The 24,537-nt window shown below is 41.6% G+C and overlaps 1 protein-coding gene across 7 annotated transcripts in view; it reads right to left on the bottom strand.

The window, feature by feature from the left end:
• The window catches only part of ralgapa2 (Ral GTPase activating protein catalytic subunit alpha 2), a 298,534-nt gene that overhangs the window by 89,273 nt on the left and 184,724 nt on the right, over window positions 1-24,537 (bottom strand). For all 7 annotated transcript variants that reach the window (XM_061895568.1, XM_061895569.1, XM_061895573.1 and 4 more), the window contains 3 exons: window positions 16,897-17,020; window positions 16,628-16,783; window positions 14,010-14,168 (listed from right to left, as the gene is read on the bottom strand). In XM_061895568.1, the coding sequence (XP_061751552.1) occupies window positions 14,010-14,168; window positions 16,628-16,783; window positions 16,897-17,020 (439 nt within the window). The remainder of the gene's footprint in view (window positions 1-14,009; window positions 14,169-16,627; window positions 16,784-16,896; window positions 17,021-24,537) is intronic.

The following is a 24,537-nucleotide window of genomic DNA, read 5'->3' as shown; positions in this document are numbered from 1 at the left end:
ATTACCGTTTTAGATGAAAAATGACTCATTATCCTCTCATAAAACTCTTTTTAGTGACTTTCTTTCTTTCTTCAAAATGTATATATACTTTTCAAAATATAGATAACTACAAAAATGTCAATATTGGCCTAATTTTAACAGAAAATCTTAGCAATACGATAAACATGTTTCCTATTGCACTCAAAGACCAATTTTAGAAGGTTAAAATGTAAAGTAAAGGGCATTAAACACATTGGGCTTTTCTTGTTGTACTCGAAGAACAAATACAAATTTTCCATATAACATATAGTCTACCATAATCAAGGATTAGGTTAGAATATAATAAAAAGCTTGAATGACATTATAGTAAATGCTTAATGATTTATGGTTGCCAGTCCAGGTCTGTGCTTTAAGAAAAATACAATTATTAGTAAGTACTAAAAACAAAACTATGTATAAATGTACACAGATAAGTCATGTAGCAGGTAAAACACACATTTAAAAAAAAAGAAGTAAAACACAAACTGTAGCAATTTGTTACAAAATATAGTAATTTCACTAGAATTAGTTTCTGCTAATTGGGCAGTTTTAACTCTGCTAATATTTGGCATCAATCACAGCAGCTGTGTACATGTCTACGTATCTACATGTGCACAGCAGGGGAGCTGGTGACCTTGTGAGAGTAGCGTGTGTGTTTAAGAGAATGGCAACGTGTGGTCTGAGTGACGTCAGTGAGTGAGTGGGAGAGTAAACGGAGAGAGAGAGGTAGCACATGCACTGCGCAGTAGAGTGATGAACGGGTTTGGTTGTGTCCTGCAAAACTAACAATAACGCAAATAGATTGTCACAAATCGGCAGCCTCTTTCATTCTGACTTGAAAGTGGACCTTAGCAGACCCAATGACGGGTAAGGTAACCAATGTTACCCCCGACAAAAAAAATCGACCCTAAAGGGAATGCCTCCTCTGTGCTCCTCGACTACAGTCTTCACTGGAGCAGAACAGCAGGACAGGTGGAACAACTACATTATTTCCTGTCACTCTTTAAACTCTTTGTGCAGATCTGAATGCTTATTATTTAAATGTTTACCTAAGTTTGAAGCAACGGTGGTAATACTAATCACCTCATTTGGCGAGGTGTGTTTTAAAGCAACACTTGAAGCGCATTGCATTCTTGTTTAAAGCGCCATCTTCATCGTTGGTTTTCAAGCCCAAATACCCCAAGATTGCACTTCACGCACCCTCTTTCTTAACCAGTAGAATTTTATTTTTCTGCCATTCCTGTTCTCTGAGATTTTAGTGCTTGTATGCACTTTGTGTGTGCGTCTTGACACGCGCAACATCATGCGCCTTGGCTTGGTAGTCACCGCCACACAGCAATCAACTATTATCACAGTACTTTATTAGTACTGGTATACCAAACAACCCTAATATATATATATATATATATATATATATATAATATATATATATATATATATATATATATATACATACAGTCGTTATCAAAAGTTTACATACACTTGTAAAGAACATAATGTCATGGCTGTCTTGAGTTTCCAAATCTTTCTACAACTCTTCTTTTTTATACCAAACAACCCTAAATTAAAATAAATAAATTAATTAATATATATATCTATATATGTATGTATATATATATATGTATATATATATATATGTATATATATATATACATATATATATATATATATACGTATATATATATACATATATATATATATATATATATATATATACGTATATATATACATATATATATACATATATATATATATATATATACATACATATATATATATATATATATACGTATAAATATATATATATATATATATATATACATATACATATATATATATATATACATACATATATATATATATACGTATACATATATATATATACATATATATATACATATACATATATATATATATATATATATATATATATATATATATATATATATATATATATATATATATTAGGGTTGTTCGGTATAAAAAAGAAGAGTTGTAGAAAGATTTGGAAACTCAAGTCAGCCATGACATTATGTTCTTTACAAGTGTATGTAAACTTTTGATCACGACTGTATATATATGGTATATACACACACATAAATACATACATACACACATCGATACACATGAAAATGGTCAGTTCTTTTAATTTAGAAGCAAATAAACAGTCTCCTCTTCATTACAATTCTTGCTATGTTTTGATTAAATGGTATCTTCTTCCAGGTTTTATCCTGCGCGTTGAGACTGGCGGATGCGCGATACAAAGTGTACCAGCCGACGGCACACACCCACTGGAAAGATCTGGTTTTCAATCGCATAATTTAGGCTTCTTAATCCGACTTAAAAAAAAACAAACAATCAAATTAAGGTGTTTCCATCCTCAGCTTCATCAGATGCCAGTAAATCTATCAAAGATGACACCATTTATCCTACTGACTGGCCACACCATTTGACTGACATAACTGAGGACTTTATAAGGTAAACACAGACTTTACATACAAGTTTCCATCACCACCATTTCCACAGACACTTAGTGAATGGAGAGAAAGTTAAGAGAAAGTGACTGATGTAATGCCCCAATTTTCCCGCATGCCATTTGCACTTGCAGGTGTTATTTTATTTTAGGTAAATTATCTAAATGACATATTTTTTATTAAGATTGCATTTTTTTGTCTTGATATGTCCATCCATTTTCTACCGCTTATTCCCTTTCGGGGTCGCGGGGGGCGCTGGCGCCTATCTCAGCTACAATCGGGCGGAAGGCGGGGTACACCCTGGACAAGTCGCCACCTCATCGCAGGGCCAACACAGATAGACAGACAACACTCACACTCACAATCACACACTAGAGCCAATTTAGTGTTGCCAATCAACCTATCCCCAGGTGCATGTCTTTGGAGGTGGGAGGAAGCCGGAGTACCCGCAGGGAACCCACGCATTCACGGGGAGAACATGCAAACTCCACACAGAAAGATCCCGAGCCTGGATTTGAACCCAGGACTGCATGACCTTCGTATTGTGAGGCAGACGCACTAACCCCTCTCCCACCGTGAAGCCCGTCTTGATATGAAAAATAAATAATTAGTACCTGTCATTAACTCCTCCAGATCTTATTGTTAAAAATGACGACGTCAATTGCGTAGGATTTTTTCACAATTTCAGACGAAAAGTTTTTGTGGTATTAGCGTTAAATATACTGCAAACATTCTGCGAGGAGGGAAAAAAAACATTATTGAGCTTCAACACACCAAACCTTATCAGTCACGTAAAACTCCAGCATCACGACGACAGTCTTATAAAAGCCTATGAAGACTTCAAGGACTTGTTTCTATTGCCTCAGCATTTGAAAAGTGAAAAAAGTTTGCAATAAAAGACACGAAAGCTAAAGCGTTCTGTGATTTCATCACAGAAATGTTAGCGCTGAACAACCAGCCCTTTAGTATCGTTGAACATACTGTTTTTTTGTAAGAACAGGCATGGACTAGTAGTTTGTGGAATCCACTTTTGAGTATTTTTACTTCCAGGTAGGGCTGAGCGATATATCGATATATGTGATATATCGCGGGTTTGTCTCTGTGCGATATAGACAACGACTTTATCGTAATATTCGAGTAGACGTTCTCACGCAGTTGTTTTTATCTGCAGGCATTACACTACAGGCTCTCTTCGCTCTTTCCTGTGTCTCCTTCTCACAGACAAGCAGGCGCACATTCTTACATACGTCCCATACTGTCACGTCATACGTCACATACGTATACACCCTCGCCCAGCAGAGAGGTAGCGGCGTGGCTAACGTTAGCTGTGATGCTAGCGGGTTGTTGCAAGAGAAAGAAGGTGCGAATCTCGTAACAAATAAAGGAATAATTAATTCCCCCCAAAAAACGCACGGGGTCCGTCATCTGGCGGTGGTTCGGCTTCAAGCGGGAATATGTCGGATAGACAACTTTGATTTGTCAAGTGTGGGGCACAAGCGTTGCTACCAAAAGTAGCATTACTGCTAATATGTAGCATTATTTGAAAAGTCACCTGCTAATAACTTTAATACAGTTTTGGTAAATTGACTTAGTTGTGATTTCCTTCTCTGCATGAAAGTTTAAAAATAGCATATTTGAATGCAGTATGAAGAAGAATGTTTTAATGCATACACATAGAATCACCATACTGCTGTGATTATATGTATCCAGTGTTCATTCAAGGCTAAGGCAAAATAGAGAAATATATCGTATATCGCGATATGGCCTAAAAATATTGCGGTATTAAAAAAAAGGCAATATCGCCCAGCCCTACTTCCAGGTATACAGAAACTAGAGTTAAATATAAATCTAATAAAATATATAAATAAGTTGTGGCTTCACTGTGGCAGAGGGGTTAGTGCTTCTGCCTCAAAATACGAAGGTCCTGAGTAGTCCTGGGTTCAATCCCGGGCTCGGGATCTTTCTGTGTGGAGTTTGCATGTTCTCCCCGTGACTGCTTGGGTTCCCTCCGGGTACTCCGGCTTCCTCCCACTTCCAAAGACATGCACGTGGGGATAGATTGATTGGCAACACTAAAAAAATAGCCCTAGTGTGTGAAAGTGAGTGTGAATGTTGTCTGCCTATCTGTGTTGGCCCTGCGATGAGGTGGCGACTTGTCCAGGGTGTAGGTGGCCTTCCGCCCGATTGTAGCTGAGATAAGCGCCAGCGCCCCCCGTGACCTCAAAAGGGAATAAGCGGTAGAAATGGATGGATGGATAAATAAGTTGTTGGTTAGGGGGCCTTGAGAAGCAACAAGTTGTGAGTATCGGCTTGGAAAAGAATATTGCGCACCCATAATTGAAATGTTTTTGATGCATGTACTGTATGTATGAAGAATGCTGGATATGAGAGAATTGAGTGATCCACAGAAAATGCAACTATCCACAGGAAGGCTCTCCATCCAGTGAAGTACTGTGGAGTATCCAAAGATGAAAGCCTGACAGGAATTGAATGTAACTATTTCTGAGAGCACAATCCCACAGTGTGGGTGATAATGCACCATGAGGGGGTGCGAACGAAATGCCTTCAGAAAGACACCGCAATAAGAAAGAGAACATCTTAAACTAATTTAGAAAAAACAGGAAAACTAAAATAAACAGGCTAGAGATTAAATTACCAGTAGAATGGAAACAACAAGTTGACTTGGAATTGGGGGTTAAATCTCCAAAAATGATTCTCGGGCATGGCCACCGCTGCTGCACACTGCTCCCCTCACGTCCCAGGGGGGTGATCAAGGGTGATGGGTGTGACAATCATTGGTACTTTAACTTAACTTTATATGCTTAATTGTGTTTCATTGTATCCATTACACCAGTGGTTCTCAAATGGGGGTATGTGTACCCCTGGGGGTACTTGAAGGTATGCCAAGGGGTATGTGAGATTTTTTTTTTAATATTCTAAAAAAATAGCAACAATTCAAAAATCTTTTATAAATATATTTATTGAATAATACTTCAACAAAATATGAATGTAAGTTCATAAACTGTGAAAATAAATGCAACAATGCAATATCAACAAAAGTAAGAGTCTCAGAAAGCTACAATGCAAGCTAGCATGCTACAGAGTTTGCCGTATTCCTTGTAAAGTGTATAAAAACAAGTATGAAAGCTGGACAAATAAGTTGTCAAAACCAACCACTTTCATGTGGTATTGGACAGAAAGGAGGACTTTTTTCTCCTCTACAATGTAAATTCGAATATGTGGATCGTGTCAGATTCCAATCGATGCAAGTCATTAGACTCCAGTAATACACAAACATTTATTCTTGTGTTGATGCTTCATTGAAGAAAGGAATCTATATGTGTTAAAAAATATATACATATACCTACACATCCGTATATACTGTGTGTGTGTGTGTATATATATATATATATATATATATATATATATATATATATATATATGAAGAGTTCATGTGCAAAAGCAGATAAATCCATTTTGACCGATTCTGTATATTAACGATTTTCTGCCTGCTGGTGTTGCCGGTACATGTACAAGTGTACAATGGTTTATTTAATATCAACATAAGCAAGTCATGAAAGCCTAAACTTTTAAGAAATGCTGATGTAATGAATGGCTTTGAAGTAAGAGTGTTTGATGTGGTTTTACGTCAAAAGCAGATATATCCAAATTATGATATGTCGCAAAAACAGATATCTCCAAAATCGTTTTCTTTGCGGTCGTTATTTCGCATAATATTCAAGATAAAGATAGAGAGAAAAACAGAACGTTAAATTTATCGAAAGCCACATTTCAACGTAACAACTGTTCACATTTCTTTACTTCATTATTTAACAGTTTCGATCCCTTGGTACGTATAAATCTAGCTGTCCCTGCGAATATTGTTTTTTCGTACTTGCTAACCGGACATGCTTTTCTGGAACTTTGACCTCACATATTTACCTTGTGCTTTTCAGCACCAAATGAAAAAACAAAAAAACAGTGTTGCAATGAAGACAATGTTTTATTAATAAAACAAACACAAATGCTCAACCTGGTTTGCCTATCAAAAACCCTCCTGTGCAGATAACAGCTCACTCATCATCGCTATCGACATTAGCTCCATGCTCGACAACATCGTTTAACGCAGCGGTGTAAAACTCATGGACACGCGTGCTAGCGCCAACATCAAATAATAACTTCAACACGTCAGTTTTTTTCGCTGGCTTAACAGTATTCACAGGAGAAGCTTCCAAATTATTCATGCGTGGATAACAACACTGAGTGACTCCGCGCGCGCCGCCATTTTTTTTGTCACGTGATCCCGTAATGCAGCGCTGGTTGGGCAAACGGATATATCGGCTTTTGTGGTAGATGATCCATGGCGCTTATCGGCCTTTGTGGTAGATGATCCATGGCGCTTATCGGCCTTTGCAATAAATCGCTGAACTAAATGACGTTAAAAGCGGCATTTGTCTGCATTTGCAAACAAATTGATTTTGGTATACCACAATAGAAGTGGCGGACTATATATTACCGAGGCTGGGCTAAACTTTATCAAAATGGCGTTTATCGGTTTTTGCGTATGAACTCTTCATATATATATATATATATATATATATATATATATATATATATATATATATATATATATATATATATATATATATAGTACAGGCCAAAAGTTAGGAAAAACCGTCTCATTCACAACACAACCGATGGGCCCAACCCCATTGATATAACAAAAAAATTCCACTTGAAGCTCATCGAGAGAATGCCATGAGTGTGCATAGCAATAATCATAGCAAGGGTGCCTATTTTGAAGAAACTAGAATATAAAACATGTTTTCAGTTATTTCACCTTTTTTTATTAAGTACATAATGCTACATGTCAGTGACGATCTACAATGTAAATAGTCATGAAAATATAGAAAACGCTTTAAAGGCATACACAAACATATTTTATATATATATATATATATATATATATATATATATATACATATATATATATATATATATATGTTTATATACAAACCCTGTTTCCATATGAGTTGGGAAATTGTGTTAGATGTAAATATAAACGGAATACAATGATTTGCAAATCATTTTCAACTCATCTTAAGTTGAATATGCTACAAAGACAACATATTTGATGTTCAAACTGATAAACAATTTTTGTGTGCAAATAATCGTTAACTTTATAATTTAATGCCAGCAACACGTGACAAAGAAGTTGGGAAAGGTGGCAATCAATGCTGATAAAGTTGAGGAATGCTCATCAAACACTTATTGGGAACATCCCACAGGTGTGCAGGCTAATTGGGAACAGGTGGGTGCCATGATTGGGTATAAAAGCAGCTTCCATGAAATGCTAAGTAATTCACAAACAAAGATGGGGCGAGGTACACCCCTTTGTCCACAACTGCGTGAGCCAATAGTCAAACGGTTTAAAGGGGAACATTATCACCGCCCAAATGCAGTTGAGATAGGCTCCAGCGACCCCAAAAGGGACAAGCTGTAGAAAATGGATGCCTATTATACAGTGGGCCAAAAGTATTTAGTCAGCCACCGATTGTGCATGTTTTCCCACTTAAAATGATGACAGAGGTCTGTAATTTTCATCAAAGGTACACTTCAACTGTGAGAGACAGAATGCGAAAAAAAATCCAGGAATTCACATTGTAGGAATTTTAAAGAATTTATTTGTAAATTAGGGTGGAAAATAAGTATTTGGTCAACCAATCAAAGCTCTCACTGATGGAAGGAGGTTTTGGCTCAAAATTTCACGATACATGGCCCCATTCATTCTTTCCTTAACACGGATCAATCGTTCTGTCCCCTATGCAGAAAAACAGCCCCAAGGCATGATGTTTCCACCCCCATGCTTCACAGTAGGTATGGTGTTCTTGGGATGCAACTCAGTATTCTTCTTTCTTCAAACACGACGAGTTGAGTTTATACCAAAAAGTTCTATTTTGGTTTCATCTGACCACATGACATTCTCCCAATCCTCCGCTGTATCATCCATGTATCCATTCTGGTAAAAACTCAACTCGTCGTGTTCGGAGGAAGAAGAATACTGAGTTGCATCCCAACAACACCATACCTACTGTGAAGCATGGGGGTGGAAACATCACTGGCTGCAGCTTACAAACCCTGCTACGAACAGCAGAAGATTGTGAGCGCTGGAGATCCCTGACTGCCCAAGCATCCACCATGACACCCCTACAGCCTCCTAGGCCATGGGATGAGTGAGTGAGTGAGTGAGTGAGTGAGTGAGTGAGTGAGTGAGTGAGTGAGTGAGTGAGTGAGTGGCCAAACAGCTCAATTTTTGTTTCATCTGACCACAGAACTTTCCTCCAGAAGGTCTTATCTTTGTCAAGTTGTGGATTTTGATTGTCTTTTATCAAAACGGGAACATATGGACATCCCATCTATCACCAATGAGAGCAGACATTGTACAGTAAGCAATTATTTTATTATTTTTGTAGTTTGTATACATTGTTTAGCACTTAGCAATACTGCTACATTATGCTTAATGTTTCACTAAAGCTGGATCTGTTGAGCAAACAGCTTCTAAAACTTGTATCTTACGCTCCTTATATTCAAGGTAAAAAATATAAGGTTCTGGATCATCATTTGTCTTAGGCCCCTTCTACACCGGCTAAGGTTATCCAGGGTAAATCCCTCCCAACCTTATCCTTGTCCACACACACACAATGATCGTTTAAATAAATGATGAATGATAAATGGGTTGTACTTGTATAGCGCTTTTCTACCTTCAAGGTACTCAAAGCGTTTTGACACTACTTCCACATTTACCCATTCACACACTGATGGAGGGAGCTGCCATGCAAGGCGCTAACCAGCACCCATCAGGAGCAAGGGTGAAGTGTCTTGCTCAGGAAACAACGGACGTGACGAGGGTGGTACTAGGTGGGGATTGAACCAGGGACCCTCAGGTTGCGCACGGCCACTCTGCCACTGCGCCACCCTCTCCATCAGCCGGCGCAACGCAACTTGATACGCATGCGCGAAAAATGCGCACTCCGGTGTTGCTTTGTGTGCAAGTTCTTAAATTTAACTTATCTGAACAATATCCAGTGTTGTGGTATTTCAATTAACTGGATTTTAGCATGCTGTGGCGCCCTATTGTAGTGAATCACACTTGAGCAATCATAAATTAATCAAATCTTTAATAAACATGTGAAAGTACACAATGTAATAAAGAAGGTCTTACAACAATCGAGGGATCTAGATATCTGGTCAGGACACTCCTCACTCTTTTGCCTTCACCTTCATTGTCCACTTGTTTTTGGTGACTTTATATACTCTGGACTTAGACGTTGACTTTGCGACATAAATGGCGGACAATAACTGATAGTCTGCTTTACCAGTCCAAAAGCATTTGCCGTTTTCCGTAGTCTTCCCTCGACGGCCAGGTAATACAAAGCACACACTACCTTTTTATCACATCTACAGGAGCCCGCATTCCCCTTACTCTCCTTCGACAAATGTACAACGTTTTTCGGTAAGTAGAATCACAGCTGACCTCGACATTCAAAAGTTGTCTTGCCGCCTGAGAAGTGTTGTATCTGAAATAGCTGCAACCGCTTTCTCTTAAGGTATTTATTTATGATTTCCACAAGCGTCTGTACATGTAGAAGAAGGAGAAATACGGGCATGTCTGGATGACTCGCCTCCATATTTCCAGTGGTTAGCTCCGAGTTACGAAACCGCTTTATTATGAAGCTGGCTGAGGCGCGTTCTGACGTATCTTTCTGTGTGGGGCGCGGTTTTTCTGGCGTCACTTCCTCTCCAAACTCAGTGTGTAAACGTTCAATGAGTCCATACAAAGCTAAGAGCCAAAGATTCAAGAAATACACGGTACACTTAACCGTGTAAAAAAAATGTCAGATGAGGGGCACCTTAAACAATAGTTTAGTGTGGCTGAAACGGGGCTTAGGCTAAATAATTATTTGTTTAAGGGGTTAAATGACTTAGTGTAGACATTGCCTTAAACTAATCGTTGTTGGCTCTCTCAAAGTCTGCGTAATTTGCATTGTTGTTTATGGGGAAGGGATCTGTGGTTCATACCTCTACGTCACAGATCCTGTGACTGGCTTGCTCATTAGCTCTCAAAATGGCTTGGGAATCTTTGTAGGATTGACATAATTTTAATCATATCTGTTTACTCACAAACTTTTTAAGACTTTCAGTGTTATAAATCATATATATATATATATACATATATATATAGTAAAGGGCTGGGCGTTATATCGATATACGCGATATATCGTGGTTTGTCTCTGTGCGATATAGAAAAATACTATATCAAGATATTCGAGTATAAGTTCTCACGCAGTTGCTTTTAGCTGCGGGCATTACACTACAGGCTCTTCCCACTCTTTCTTGTCTCTCCTTTTCACACAGACTTAAAACAAGTGCACCTTCTTACATACCTCACATACTGTCGCGTCATACGCCCCATTATCTGTGATGCTAGCTGTGTGGTGCGAGTGTTACTACGAGAGAAAGAAGGTGCCAATCTGGTATCAAATGAAGGAAGAATTAAGTCCTAAGAAAAACAGCACGGGGTCCATCGTCTGGCGGTGGTTTGGGTTCAAGCGGGAAGATGTCGAACAAATATGCTGTAAAAGCATTGTTACAAAAAGTAGCATTACTGCTAATTTGTAGCATAATTTGAAAAGTCACCCGCTAGAGAATGAAGATTGCTTCAAACTCTGCATGTCAACATCTCTGTTCGGTACCATACACTGTCGAAAAAAAATCCTATTTTATGGTTAATTTACTCTAAATTTCTACTGTAAATTTTCCTGTTTTTTTTTCAAATAGGTTACAAAACTGTAGGATTGAAGACATTATCTGTAAATAAACAAACCGCCTGTTATTTTAAGTAATATGCCAGTAATGACAAACTATGTATATTACAATTATTTTTTTACAGAAAAATACCAAATTAATAATATATATCATTTTATGTTTTCTCAAATTATTTTCAAATTCATGTAAAATTACAGTAATTAACTTTCATTTAATATGTAGCTTCTTATATAAAAGTCTAACAGTTTTATATGTAATTTTAAGGAAATTCTTATTTTTTTAAATTATTTATGTGTATTTTTATATTCAAGTTGAAAAATATTTGTAGCCTGTTATATAAAGGTTTATGCTCATACCAACACTTTCACATTTTTCTCTGTAATATGACATACGTTGGTGACTGCAAGACATACTTGATCAACAGCCAACAACCATAAAAGTCACACTGACGGTGGCCGTACAAACAAATTTAACACTGTTACAAATATGTGCCACATTGTGAACCCACATCAAACAAGAATGCCAAACACATTTCGGGAGAAGATCTTCACCGTAACACAAAATAAACACAAAATAACAAATACCCAGAATGCCATGCAGCGCTACTCTTCCGGGCTACACCCCCCGCGCCCACCTCAACCTACGCACGGAGGGGGGCGGTGATGTGGGGTGGTGGCGGGGGTGTAGCCCGGAAAAGTAGCGCTGTATGGCATTCTGGGTATTTGTTCTTTTGTGTTTATTTTGTGTTACGGTGAAGATTTTCTCCCGAAATGTGTTTGTCATTCTTGTTTGATGTGGGTTCACAATGTGGCGCATATTTGTAACAGTGTTAAATTTGTTTGTACAGCCACCGTCAGTGTGATCTGTATGGCTGTTGATCAAGTATGTCTTGCAGAATATTGTATGACCAACGAAGCCTTGCACAACATGCCTCTCAGTCGACACGCTGTTTGTTTGGTGAATGAGCGAACGCAACGAAAGGTTGCCGAGGACGATGAAGGCAGTGCTGTCACGGCACCACCTAAAAAGGCTTGTCTGGTCGATACCGGGACAATCCTATGCGAGGGTCACAGGAAGTCTCTTGTTAAAATCGGGAGGAATGGCAAGTATGTTGCTAGGTCGGGATAGCCATTCAAAGAAGGTGAATCCACTTTTCACGTAGTATCGGCATCCAGTGGCCCCCAGGTAAATTGAGTTTGAAACCCCTGATTTTAACAATTCAGAAAAAAACCTGAAAAACAATAGTATTTTTCTGTGGAACTGCCAGCATTATCACTTCATTAAAGTTGGTTGATCGTAATAATTTGGAAAAACTCGGCAGAATAAAGGTATTTTTGTGCAGAACTGTTTGCATCGTCACTTTATTAAAGGTGGTTCATCTTAATAATTTAGAAACAATCTGTAAAATTATGATATTTTTCCGCAAAAAGTTTCATGAAAATTTCTGTAAATATAATGTTTTGGATCATTATTTGGTTTACAGTGTTTTACTTTAATTTTATAGTTTTTGTTTGGCAGCCATAGCTGCCAGTAGATGACCATTTTTTTTACAGAATTTTTTTTACCCACAAAATGCCGAAGCAACCATTATTTGTTTTAAACTATTGTAGTTGCGTTCTGTACAAAAAGTGCACTTTAATTAATGTTGTTTTGATATGTCATCTTAGTGACCCTCCATCCATCCATTTTCTGCCGCTTATTCCCTTTCGGGGTCGCGGGGGGCGCTGGCGCCTATCTCAGCTACAATCGGGCGGAAGGCAGGGTACACCCTGGACAAGTCGCCACCTCATCACAGGGCCAACACAGATAGACAGACAACATTCACACTCACATTCACACACTAGGGCCAATTTAATGTTGGTGACATCATGCACAAAAGTGCACAAAGAGCTTGTTTTAAAATGTCTCTGACAATGTTGCACTTTCTGTTTTGAAATGACATGAATGTTTGTGCCACTGCTTAATAACTGTTTAATAAATACAGTATTGGTAAATTGACTTAATTCTGGTTTCCCTCTCTGCATGAAAGTTTAAAATGAGCATATATTGATGCAGTATGAACAAGAATGTTTTCATGTAGACACATATAATCATCATACTGCAGTGATTATATGCATCAGGTGTTAATTCAAGGCTAAGGCAAAATATCGAGATATACCCTGTATATCGTGTATCGTTAAATGGCTTAAAAATATTTTGCGGTCAACTTGAAAAGAAAAAAACAATTGAAGGCCTCACTATAAAAAACGAGCTGTATATGCGCTCAATGTACAGTGTAAGTGACTTAGGTGTTAAGGTAAAATTTTGGTACGCCTTCCGACTTACATCTGGCATCTTTTGCCGCAACTTTCTGAAAAAAACTGATGCAAATTCAGATATTTTAGGACGCAAAAATAAAAAAACAGCCTGTGAAACAGAAGGGACTGTACTACATTGCAGTGATAGGGACAGAAATGGTATCATTTTCTCATACCAATTTAATTTATTTTATATGAATTTTTGTTATGAAATGTGGGCAAATTATAAATATGTACAGTATAACTGATGCTGATGCAAATGTGTTTAGTTCAGAATTGGATGCTTATCCTTTACTGAGTGCTATTTTTTTTATCATGTACTGTATCTGGTGTTTCTATGTGACCTTTGTGTGGATTGTTTGCAAAACAGGCGAAAAATTGAACGGTCTCTCACCTGCGGTTTCTTCATGATCTGGATAAAAAACATGTGGTTCTTCATTGGGTAGATGACAATAAGCACGTCTCCAAAGTCAGTTGGAATGATGCCACGCCGGTAGTCTCTGGTGTGCTCTGACCACACGATGTGTACCTCGTCATTTCCAAGGTGACGCAGCTGCCAAACACACAATATTAGACTAAGTCAGAGACTGGCTAGGGCACGCAATTTTCCTCAGATGATGGTGATGACAGGAACACAACTTCAAGAGGATTAGCGCAAGCAATTTTGGTGGTTAGCATCACTCCCAGATTCCCCAAAGTGATGAGAAAAGTAGAAGTGATGGGGACCTTTTTTGTGCCAGTATCACGTTTTACACACAGCTGAAGTAAGCAAGCCTTTCAATTTTAATCATGTTTGTAAAATTTCGTAGGAAAATATATTATAAGTGCAGCTATGACAGTAAGTGAACACATTATATAAACGTTGAAAACAATCATTTAAACAGTGGTCTGGGTTTAAATTCGACCCCGTTCAGTGTTCTCAAAAGGCATTAAAATTGAAAAGAAAAAAATGCACACAATTGAGCACTTTAAAACCAATAATTCAAACCCAATTAACTTCCCCCTCCAGAGATTAAATTGCTTCCTATTTCCACTCTATTCACAACCACAAATGAAAGCAGGCAGGCCAAGAGGGTACACTTAAAGAACAGGAAATTGACTGACGCTACTTTGAAAATAGGTAAACAGCTTTACCCAAAGTTGAATCAACACAGTTACATTATATTCTCCAACAAGTGCAGCTCATATATTAGCAGAAATTAAGACTCTGCTCAGTAGAAAACATCTGCCAATGTACTCTGGGCTTAATGAGCCATTAGAAAACATGCCCTCGCCACCAAAAATGCAATTAGCGCATTCTATTATAAGCCCTTAATTATGGTAATTTCTCTGATCTTAAACAAACACACGCCGTGCTGATTACTGCTCACCAGTTCAGTTGGTCTATCCAAGGACCAGCAGGTACAAACCAAGTCCGTCACTAGGACAATTCCACGGAAATGTTAAATATGCATTTGGAGATGACAATTAACGCCTCAATGTTAATTTGGGTTAAGATATTAGCATTTGGATGAGTTTAATCACAAGTTTAATGAGGATGCTTATGCTCAATCAGCACCAGCACTTATTCACTCCCCTGTTAATCACATCAAAATGTTTAGGACTTCTTTCTTTTTTTAGGAATCTGATTTAAGTCAAAGGATGCTGTCCAATTAGCAGTCTTTGACCTCCCATCCAAACAAAGATGCAGCAGATGAGGACCTCAGAACACAGGAGGCTACTCATAAAAACAACCTTTGGTGGCCCATTTAAGCTGCGGTGCCTGGGGGCGAGTGAAATAGCTCAGGCGACCCTCTTCTCTCACACACTTACACACACACATGTGCACATGCACACACACTGCCTGACCCCCGACTCTGCATGTCGCTTCTATAACTGCATTACTGAGGCCAGCTGCTACTGCTGGAGTTTGCACTGCACTACAACACACAATTGGATTGAGGAATTTGTTTTTTTCCCCCATTTCTGTTTGATTTAACTGTTATTTTCCCTCTCACAGGCCTTCTTCAAACAGGCAACATGCCACCAAGACCCCCTCCCATCCATTTATTTCCGCAGCTAACCCCGCAGTATGCCTCTGTGGCCACAGGCAGTAAAGTGGGTGACTGCTGGACTAAAAGGTTATTTTTAAATTGACATGGAAAACAAGCTACTCTAAAGGGGATGAGGCCCATTCCTCATTCCAATTTTTCATACCAGATCCACTTCGCACTGTCATCACCCCCTTCGAGGAATCTGTGTGTGCAGCCAGCCAACCAATTTCTATATAAGCGTTGGGAGAAAGGTGCTCGTAAGCATTTTTTGTATATATAATGGTTATAATGTTACAGAAAACGGCCTTCTGCCATATTCCTTCTGCTAGATAGACATTTTTACTCAAGTAATATTGTGTCTTTTTTAAGCACACGCTCAGAACGGGTTTGAAATTTGTTGGTGTTTTTAGTAACATACGACCGGAGTGAGGTTGAGGCCTGATGAATTTCCCTTGTCAGCAGGGCACCGTATGAGAAGATTGACAGTATGTGCAGGGGCCTTTGCGGCTCATTTCTTCGCACTAACTGCTACTTGTGTACTACAGTCTTGAATCCTACTGCAGAACTAAATCGATCGCTCCTGTGGTGGCAGCAGGAATTGGATAAAAGGATCCTGCCGGCAATCGGCTGTTGCCTGCTCTCGCAGAGAGCTAATGGCTGAATCCAGGCCCTGGTCACAGCACACATGGAGGGGGCAGGGGATAGCAGAATCATTGTCATTACCGCAGCGGCAAATGCACCCCTGTTCACTTGCTTGGGTCACTAATCAACGGTTGTACTCTGGAGTCACACCTCCTGATATCAGCCTAACATCAAGCTGAAAGATATAAAAAAATAATATTCTGGGCAAGCAGACAGTGTAGCCATTTCACTGCATCAGACATGCATAGGGTTGTTTTCTCGGTCCATGGGTGCCAAGTAAAACTACATGCATCTTTTTTATAACAGGATGATGTGATTGACATCAAGTGTTAGCTACCTTTTTGGTGAGGCAGTCATCAGAATCAGATGGCATGCGCGTAGAGACGTGGAAGATGGCTTCCACAGTGGAGGTAGCATGGTATGGAGCAGTTAGGCCTGTGCTGCCATTCCGCTGGAGGCCGCCCATGAAGCCACAGTGTGTGGCTAGGTCCACCTGAGGAAAATGTTTCTATTTAAGATAGTGCATGAAAATAGTCATCCACATCTACATGTGTTGCAAAAATCAAGAATGCGTCAGTAGTTTGTGACAGACAAATTAGCAAGTACCTCCCATCCGAGCCCGGATACAAAGTCTTCATAGTCCTTGCTGCCGGCACTGTTAGACAGGATGGAGCACTTGTCTTCTTGGCCCTCACCAATATAGAACACAGCGATCTTGTGCGTTTCTCGACTACAGAAGAACAAAAACACATATCAGTTATTTTTATTTGATAATACCAAATGCTGTTACTCTCACTTCAATTTATATCCAATATGAGGTATATTTTTAATTAAACCAAGACTTTTCTCTAATCGCAACCATAATTCAATGGATGGCAGAAAGACACTGTTTTACTTAAAACCTTCGATAGGGGACAGTGCACGTTAAGTCAAGTTAAGAAATTAAACTAAATTGGAAAAAATATATAGTTTCCAGTACCTCACATAAGTAAGTACACTCTTAGCATGCCTGCAAATGTTTTCTTGATTCTTTTCCTGGAACAACACTGAAGAAAATCTTGATAGTGTAACGTAGTCAATATAAAGCCTGAAATTTTGTCATCAATGACATGAACAATGGCAACAAAAGTAAATACACACCTTAGCAAAGATGTACAAATTGAGCCAAATTCTTCAATAAGAATGGTGTTATTGCTGGTCACTTGTAAGTTTAACATGGCATTAAGGGATGTAAAAAACAAAAGTGTTGCTCGATATAAAGATACAAACTTTATGACTTGTAGCCACATTGGGCTAAAAAATATATATATTTATTTACACATGTTACAAACTTATGAGAGGTGTAATGTAGATCTAAATAGATGTAATAGCTCAAACACTACACTGACTTCAGAAAGACTGTAGAAAAATTGCAATAAAAAAGCTTCCATATTTTTCGCATTATTTGTTCTAATTCAATGTGCTTTTTCATACTATAGTGTGTGTGAAATTCCGACATGTGTATGGTGCTTACATTTCTTCATAATGTCTACATTGTGCAGTGGGTATGTTACATTGGGTGCCAACTGTGTGTTGACTTCTGTTGTTTTTATTTTTACCATGAGTGAGAACAGTTGTTTGGATTGTCCGTACAAAACTATACACAAATCATAATACTGTATCAAGCAAAACTTTAGGTAACTCATTGAGGGCGGTAAAAATCGGTTGGTAGAGCGGCCGTGCCAGCAACTTGAGGGTTGCATGTTCGATCCGCGCTTCCGCTACCCTAGTCACTGCCGTTGTGAACTTAAGAAACTTTACTCACCTGCTCCCAGTGCCAACAACACTGGTTTAAATGTAAAAAAAAAAAATACATATTGGGTTTCACTATGTAAAGCGCTTTGAGTCATTACAGAAAAAGCGCTATATAAATATAATTCACTTCACTTCACATTACACCAATGCAGTATTGTGAGCATTTTTCTGTAATTAAGCAACCTGGTTAGTTAAAACAACAGCAAAAAAAGGTTATGAGATTCACTGCAAGACAGACTGCGGCTGTTGGCGGACTGCATGTTTAGACAACCCTACAGATGATATAAAGATTTTCCAGGTTATACTAAGGTAGCCAACACATTGAAATTCAGCTGCAGCAGGTGGACAAGATCATACAGTGCTTTGGTTCACCAAAAAAAGTTGAGTGCAAGTGTTCAGCCTCATATCCAGAGGTTGTTTTCGGACGATACCAAACACAACCACAAACACAACAGGCTGGAGTATGAGTGCTACCAGCATTGCTGCAGAAGTTGAGGGGCTGGGGGGTCCGCCTGTCAGTGCTCAGAATATACGCTACTCATTGCATCCAATTAGTTTGCATGGCTGTTGTTACAGAAGGAAGCGTCTTCTGAAGATGATGCAGTAGAAAGCCTGCAAAAAGTTTTCTGATATTGAAATTCTATGATGCAAAACTCCCTTTTCTTGGTAACATGATTGTACCAAAGCCACTCCTTTATTATTTTAGCTGTGTGCTTAGGGTCATTTTCTTATTGGAAGGTGACCCTTTGGCCCAGTTTGAGGTTTTCTACAAGAATGTCTCTGTACTTGGCCACATTCATCTTTATTTCATTTGCCACTAGTCGTCCTGTCCTTGCAGCCGAAAAACACCCCAATAACATGGTGCTGCTTCCACCATGTTTCACTGTAGAGATTGTATCTGGCAGGTGATGAGCAGGCCTGGTTTTCTCCACACATACCGCTTAGAATTAATGCCAACAATTTCAATCATATTTTTCATAGTATGGGAGTCCATGTGTTTTTTGAAAAACTGCAGGCTTTCAAATGTCTTGCACTGAGGGGAGGCTTCGGTCTGGCCACTCTGCCAGAAAGGCTGCAGTGATAGTTGACTTTTGTAACTTTCTCCCATTTCCCTACTGCCTCTCTGGAACTCAGCCACAATGATTTTGGGGTTCTTCTTTACCTCTCTCAACAAGGCTCTTCTCTCACAATTGCTATGTTTGACTGGACGGCCAGGTCTAGGAATAGTTGTGGTCGTCCCAAACTTCTTCCATTTCAAGATTATGGAGGCCACTGTGCTCTTAGAAACCTTGGCCAGCTCCGTCCCTTGCCAAAATTCTTTCTCTGAGCTCCTATGGCAATTCCTTCTACCTCATGATTCTCATTTGCTCTGACATGCACTGTGAGGTGTAAGGTTTTATACAAACAGGTGTGTGTCTTTCTTAATCAAGTCCAATCAGTTTAATTAAACACTATGAATGAGCAAAACCATCTCAAGGAGGATCAGAAGAAATGGACAGGATGTGGGTTAAATATGAGTACCACAGCAAAGGGTCTGAATACTTATGACCATGTGATATTTCAGTTAGTCTTTTTATTAAATTTGCAAATATTTATACATTTCTGTTTTTTTTCTTTCAAGATGGGGTGCCGAGTGTACATTACGTTTTTGCGGTATACCAATATTTTTAAAGTACCGTGGTACTAATGAATTAAAACGGTACTAAATTGCCTCTAAAAAGACAGTTACTTTTAGGTTGGTTTTTTTACAGACATGACTTTTATCACGTTGTTACATTGCTGGTTTTACGAACAGAGGAGCATGCTTGCAAACCCACACGCACAAACTATTTACAAGCAGAAACAGCATGCAGACATAAACGAGAGAATGAACATATTTGGGCGTAATAACGAAAGATAAAGGTAAAGCTATAACACCGAAGCGCCGCTCAGCAAGATGTGCTATAAAACATGGTTAGCTAGCAAGCGGCTGACGTCCATCCACAGTCGACAGTGTTTTATCTACTTCTAAATCCCTAATCTTTGCCTCCATGGCAAGAAATAAACAAAATTTCTTACAAGTATCCAACCTGCAGAACGAGGAATAGCTAAACATGCTTTACTAAACACTGTAGTAGGATACAATATCCATCCGTCCAGCCATTTCCTACCACGTGTCCCTTTTTTGGGATCGCGGGGGGTGCTGGAGCCTATCTCAGCTGCATTCGGGCGGAAGGCGGGGTACACTCAGGACAAGTCGCCACCTCATCACAGGGCCAACACAGATAGACAGACAACATTCGCACTTCCATCCATCCATTTCCTACCGCTTATTCCCTTTTTGGGGTTGCGGGGGGCGCTGGCGCCTATCTCAGCTACAATCGGGCGGAAGGCGGTGTACACCCTGGACAAGTCGCCACCTTATCGCAGGGCCAACACAGATAGACAGACAACATTCGCACTCACATTCACACACTAGGGCCAATTTACTGTTGCCAATCAACCTATGACCAGGTGCACTGTGGAGGTTTCCTTCGTCCGTCCCGGGTTTCTTTGGTCAACAGTACCACACAGTCTCCGGATGCAGGTTTGACACCATTTTATTTTCTTTACAATATGAATCTTGTTCAGTCTCTCTCCAGCTTTTCAGCTGTTTGCTCTCTCGTTCGTCTGTCCCTCCTCATGGTCTCCAGCGCTGCTAATAAAGGGAACAGGTGATTAGATAACTCGTTCCAGCTGAGGTATCCACTCACCTGTTGGCTGCTTCATGGCCGGCCCCTGTACACAACCCGCCCGCAGGGAACGCGTGGAACACGCCCCTCTCCACATGCCTCCACCGCCAGACTCAGCCCAGGCACCTGTCCGCCCCCCCCCTCCCATAGTGGGGCGAGAGAGGAAGTCGGCCACGGCCATCTGCGCACCCGGCCTGTGGATAACCCGGAAGTTATAGGGTTTTAATGCGAGATACCACCGGGTAATCCACACATTGGCATCCTTCATGCGGTGGAGCCACTGGAGAGGTTTGTGATCCGAGCAGAGACTGAAGGCAAGCCCCAACAGGTAGTAGCGGAGGGCCCCGACCGCCCACTAGATGGCAAGGCACTCCTTCTCCACCGTGCTGTACCTTGTCTACCGGTCCGACAGTTTCCGGCTGATGTAAAGCACGGGGCGGTCGACGCCCTCCACCTGCTGGGTCAACACCGCCCCCAGTCCCTGGCCCAACGCGTCCACCTGCAGACAGAAAGGGATGTTAAAATTTGGCATGTGCAGTACCGGCTCCTCACAGAGTGCTTTCTTTACCTTCTCAAACACCTGCCGGCACCGCTCCGTCCACTGGACCAGATCTTGAGCACCTTTTCGGGTGAGGTCAGTCAGTGGGGTGGTCAGGTCTGCAAACCGGGGAATAAATCGGCGATAGTAGCCCGCAAATCCCCAAAACTGCCTCACCTCTTTTTTCGTCTTGGGGGGTGGACAGGCTGCAATCGCCGCCGTCTTGTCAACTTGTGGCCGCAGCCTTCCCCCTCCAAGTGGTTCCCCAGGTACTGTACCTGCCTCCGGCCAGCCGCGCACTTCGCCGGGTTGGCGGTGAGCCCCGCCCACCTCAAGGATTCGAGCACCGCCCCCACCCACCGCAGTTGATCTTCCCAGCTGTTACTCAGGATGATAACATCTTCCAGGTAGGCAGCCGCGTATGCAGCGTGGGGTCGCAGCACCCGGTCCATGAGGCGCTGTAGCGTGGCGGGCGCACCGAACAACCCAAACGGGAGTGTCACGAACTGGTATAAACCTTCCGGAGTGGAAAAGGCCCTTTTTTCCCGGGACTCTGGTGATAAGGGAATCTGCCAGTAGCCCTTGGTTAAATCCAGTGTCGTGAAAAAACGAGCAGTGCCCAGCCGATCCAGGAGCTCGTCGACCCGAGGCTCTGGGTACGCCTCAAATCGTGATACCTCGTTCACCTTGCTGTAATCCACACAGAAGCGTACAGACCCATCTTTGTGTTGTGGTTTGTGCAGCCCTTTGAGACACTAGTGATTTAGGGCTATATAAGTAAACATTGATTGATTGATTGATCTTTCTTCCGTACTAGAACAATAGAGCTGCACCATGCACTGTGGGATTCTTCTATCACCCCCAACTCCAGCATGGTTTTTAATGCGTCCCAAACTATTTTGCGTTAGTGCTCAGGGAGCCTGTATGGCCGAGACCGCACCGTAATCCCCGGGCTGGTCTCAATATGATGTCGGATGTTATCCGTGCGCCCGGGCCACGAGGATAACACATCCGAGTAGCGCCGCTGTAACTCAGCAACCTCCGCTCTCTGAGCCAATGTGAGCTGGTCATCACAGGGAAGAGGAGAAGAAGAGGCGGCGCACAGGATCTCTTGCCCCAACTCCTCCTCCTCTCTCACTACCGTCACCATGGAGACAGGCACCGCCTCCCTCCATGCTTTCAGTAGGTGTACATGGTAAATTTGTAAGCCTCCACGTCGGTCCGAGCGCTGAACCTCGTAGTCCATATTTTTTACCTGCCGTGTGACGTCAAAAAGTCCTTGCCACTTCACTAGTAATTTTGAGCTGGAAGTTGGGAGTAGTACAAGTACTTATTCTCCAGGTGAAACGTTTCTAACCTGGGTACCCTTGTTATACGTGCGCTGCTGCCGTTACTGGGCGCGGAGCAAATTTTCGCGTGACAAGTGCCCTACCTGGTGAAGTTTTGCTCGCAGTTCCATAACGTATTGTATTTCATTTTTACTGCGGCTTGAACCCTCTTCCCAGCTTTCTTTAATTAGGTCCAATACGCCGCATGGCTTCCTGCTGTATAACAACTCGAACGGCGCAAAGCCGGTTGAGGTCTGGGGTGCCTCCCGCATCGCAAACGTTAGGGGATCCAGCCATTTATCCCAATTAGGTTTGTCCTCGTGCGTGAACTTACGGATCATGGTTTTCAGCGTTTTATCAAACCGTTCCACCAGCCCGTCAGTTTGTGGGTGGTATACACTGGTGCGGATCGCTTTAATCCCCAATAACCCGTACAGTTCCTTTACCGTGCGTGACATAAAGGACGTGCCTTGGTCTGTCAGAATCTCTTTCGGGATTCCGACTCGGGAGATGACCTGAAACAGTACTTGTGCTACACTCTTGGCAGAGATGGAGCGAAGGGGCACTGCTTCGGGATAGCGTGTTGCATAATCCACCAGGACTAACACAAAACGATATCCCCGTGTGCTCGGGTGAAATGGTCCGATGAGATCCATCCCAATTTTTTCGAATGGGACCTCCATAAGTGGTAATGGCCGCAAAGGGGCCTTCGGGGTAGCCGCCTGGTTAACCAGCTGGCAGTCCGGGCAGGCCGTACACCAGCGGCGCACGTCTGCCCAGATGCCTGGCCAATGGAAACGGACCATGACCCGATTGAGTGTTTTGTCGTACCCCAAGTGGCCAGCGAGGGGATTGCAGTGCCCCGCCTGGAAAACCATTTCCCGGCGGAGTTTTGGCACAAACAACTCGGTGGACTGTTTGAGTGTCACGGTTCACTCAGTATAACCTATCTCTAATAATCACAAAGTGGGGGAATACCCGCGTTTTGCCTGGGCGCACCAGCTGACCGTCTATGCAATCCACCTGGTCCCAGGCCGCGCGCAAAGTTTCATCGCGGGACTGCTCAAGGGGAAAATCCTCCGTGGGTTGCCAACAGAGGGCCCCCGCCGGTTCCCGCTTGGCAGCGCCGGATGAACCCGCGACGCCAGCGAGTACTGTGCGGATATTCCCCTGTCCTACAGTCCGTGAACGCATACCCACACATTGTGTCACTAACTGGTTAAACCCCGGCCAATTCGTTCCTAAAATTATGGGATGTGTAAGGTGCGCGCTTGCGGCAACCTTGACACTATGCTTTTGACCCTCATACCAAATTTCCACTGGCAAAATCGGGTCTTTGTGCACATCCCCATGAATACACCTGATTCTTTCAAAGTGTCGTCTGCCTCAACACCCTGGGTCGAACCAGGTTTTGTTGAATCATGGACTGTTTACAGCCCGAATTCACCATCGCCCGGTATGTACTCCCTTGTACGTCTCCCCCCGATCCGGGGGAGACGTACTGTGTCCCGGTAAGAAGTACTGGGGCCCCGACAACCCGCATCACCTGCCCCACCTCCAACAAGGAGCACTCCCGGCAAACGCGACCGGGTTGACCGCAACCACAGCACACCGGCCCGGGTGTCTGAGGCGCCATCTGCGAGGGAAGCCCTCTCTGGACAGCGCTGGTACCCTGAAACGGACAAGGAGACAGACTATTATATCCCCCGTTCCCCCCCCCCCCTTGTTGGATGTGTATGTGTGTGTGACTGTGTGTGTGTGTGTGTGTGTGTGTGTGTGTCTGTGTGTGTGCGTGTTGCTCGTTCGAGGAGGGGACCTGCTCCATGCTTCCAGGTCCTCCGGCCAGGTGAGGGTGCCGCTCCAATGTCATCCCGTC

This window comes from Nerophis ophidion, linkage group LG03, assembly GCF_033978795.1.
Source record: "Nerophis ophidion isolate RoL-2023_Sa linkage group LG03, RoL_Noph_v1.0, whole genome shotgun sequence".
Taxonomy (NCBI): Eukaryota; Metazoa; Chordata; class Actinopteri; order Syngnathiformes; family Syngnathidae; genus Nerophis; species Nerophis ophidion.
This window is presented reverse-complemented; position numbering and strand designations above follow the sequence as displayed.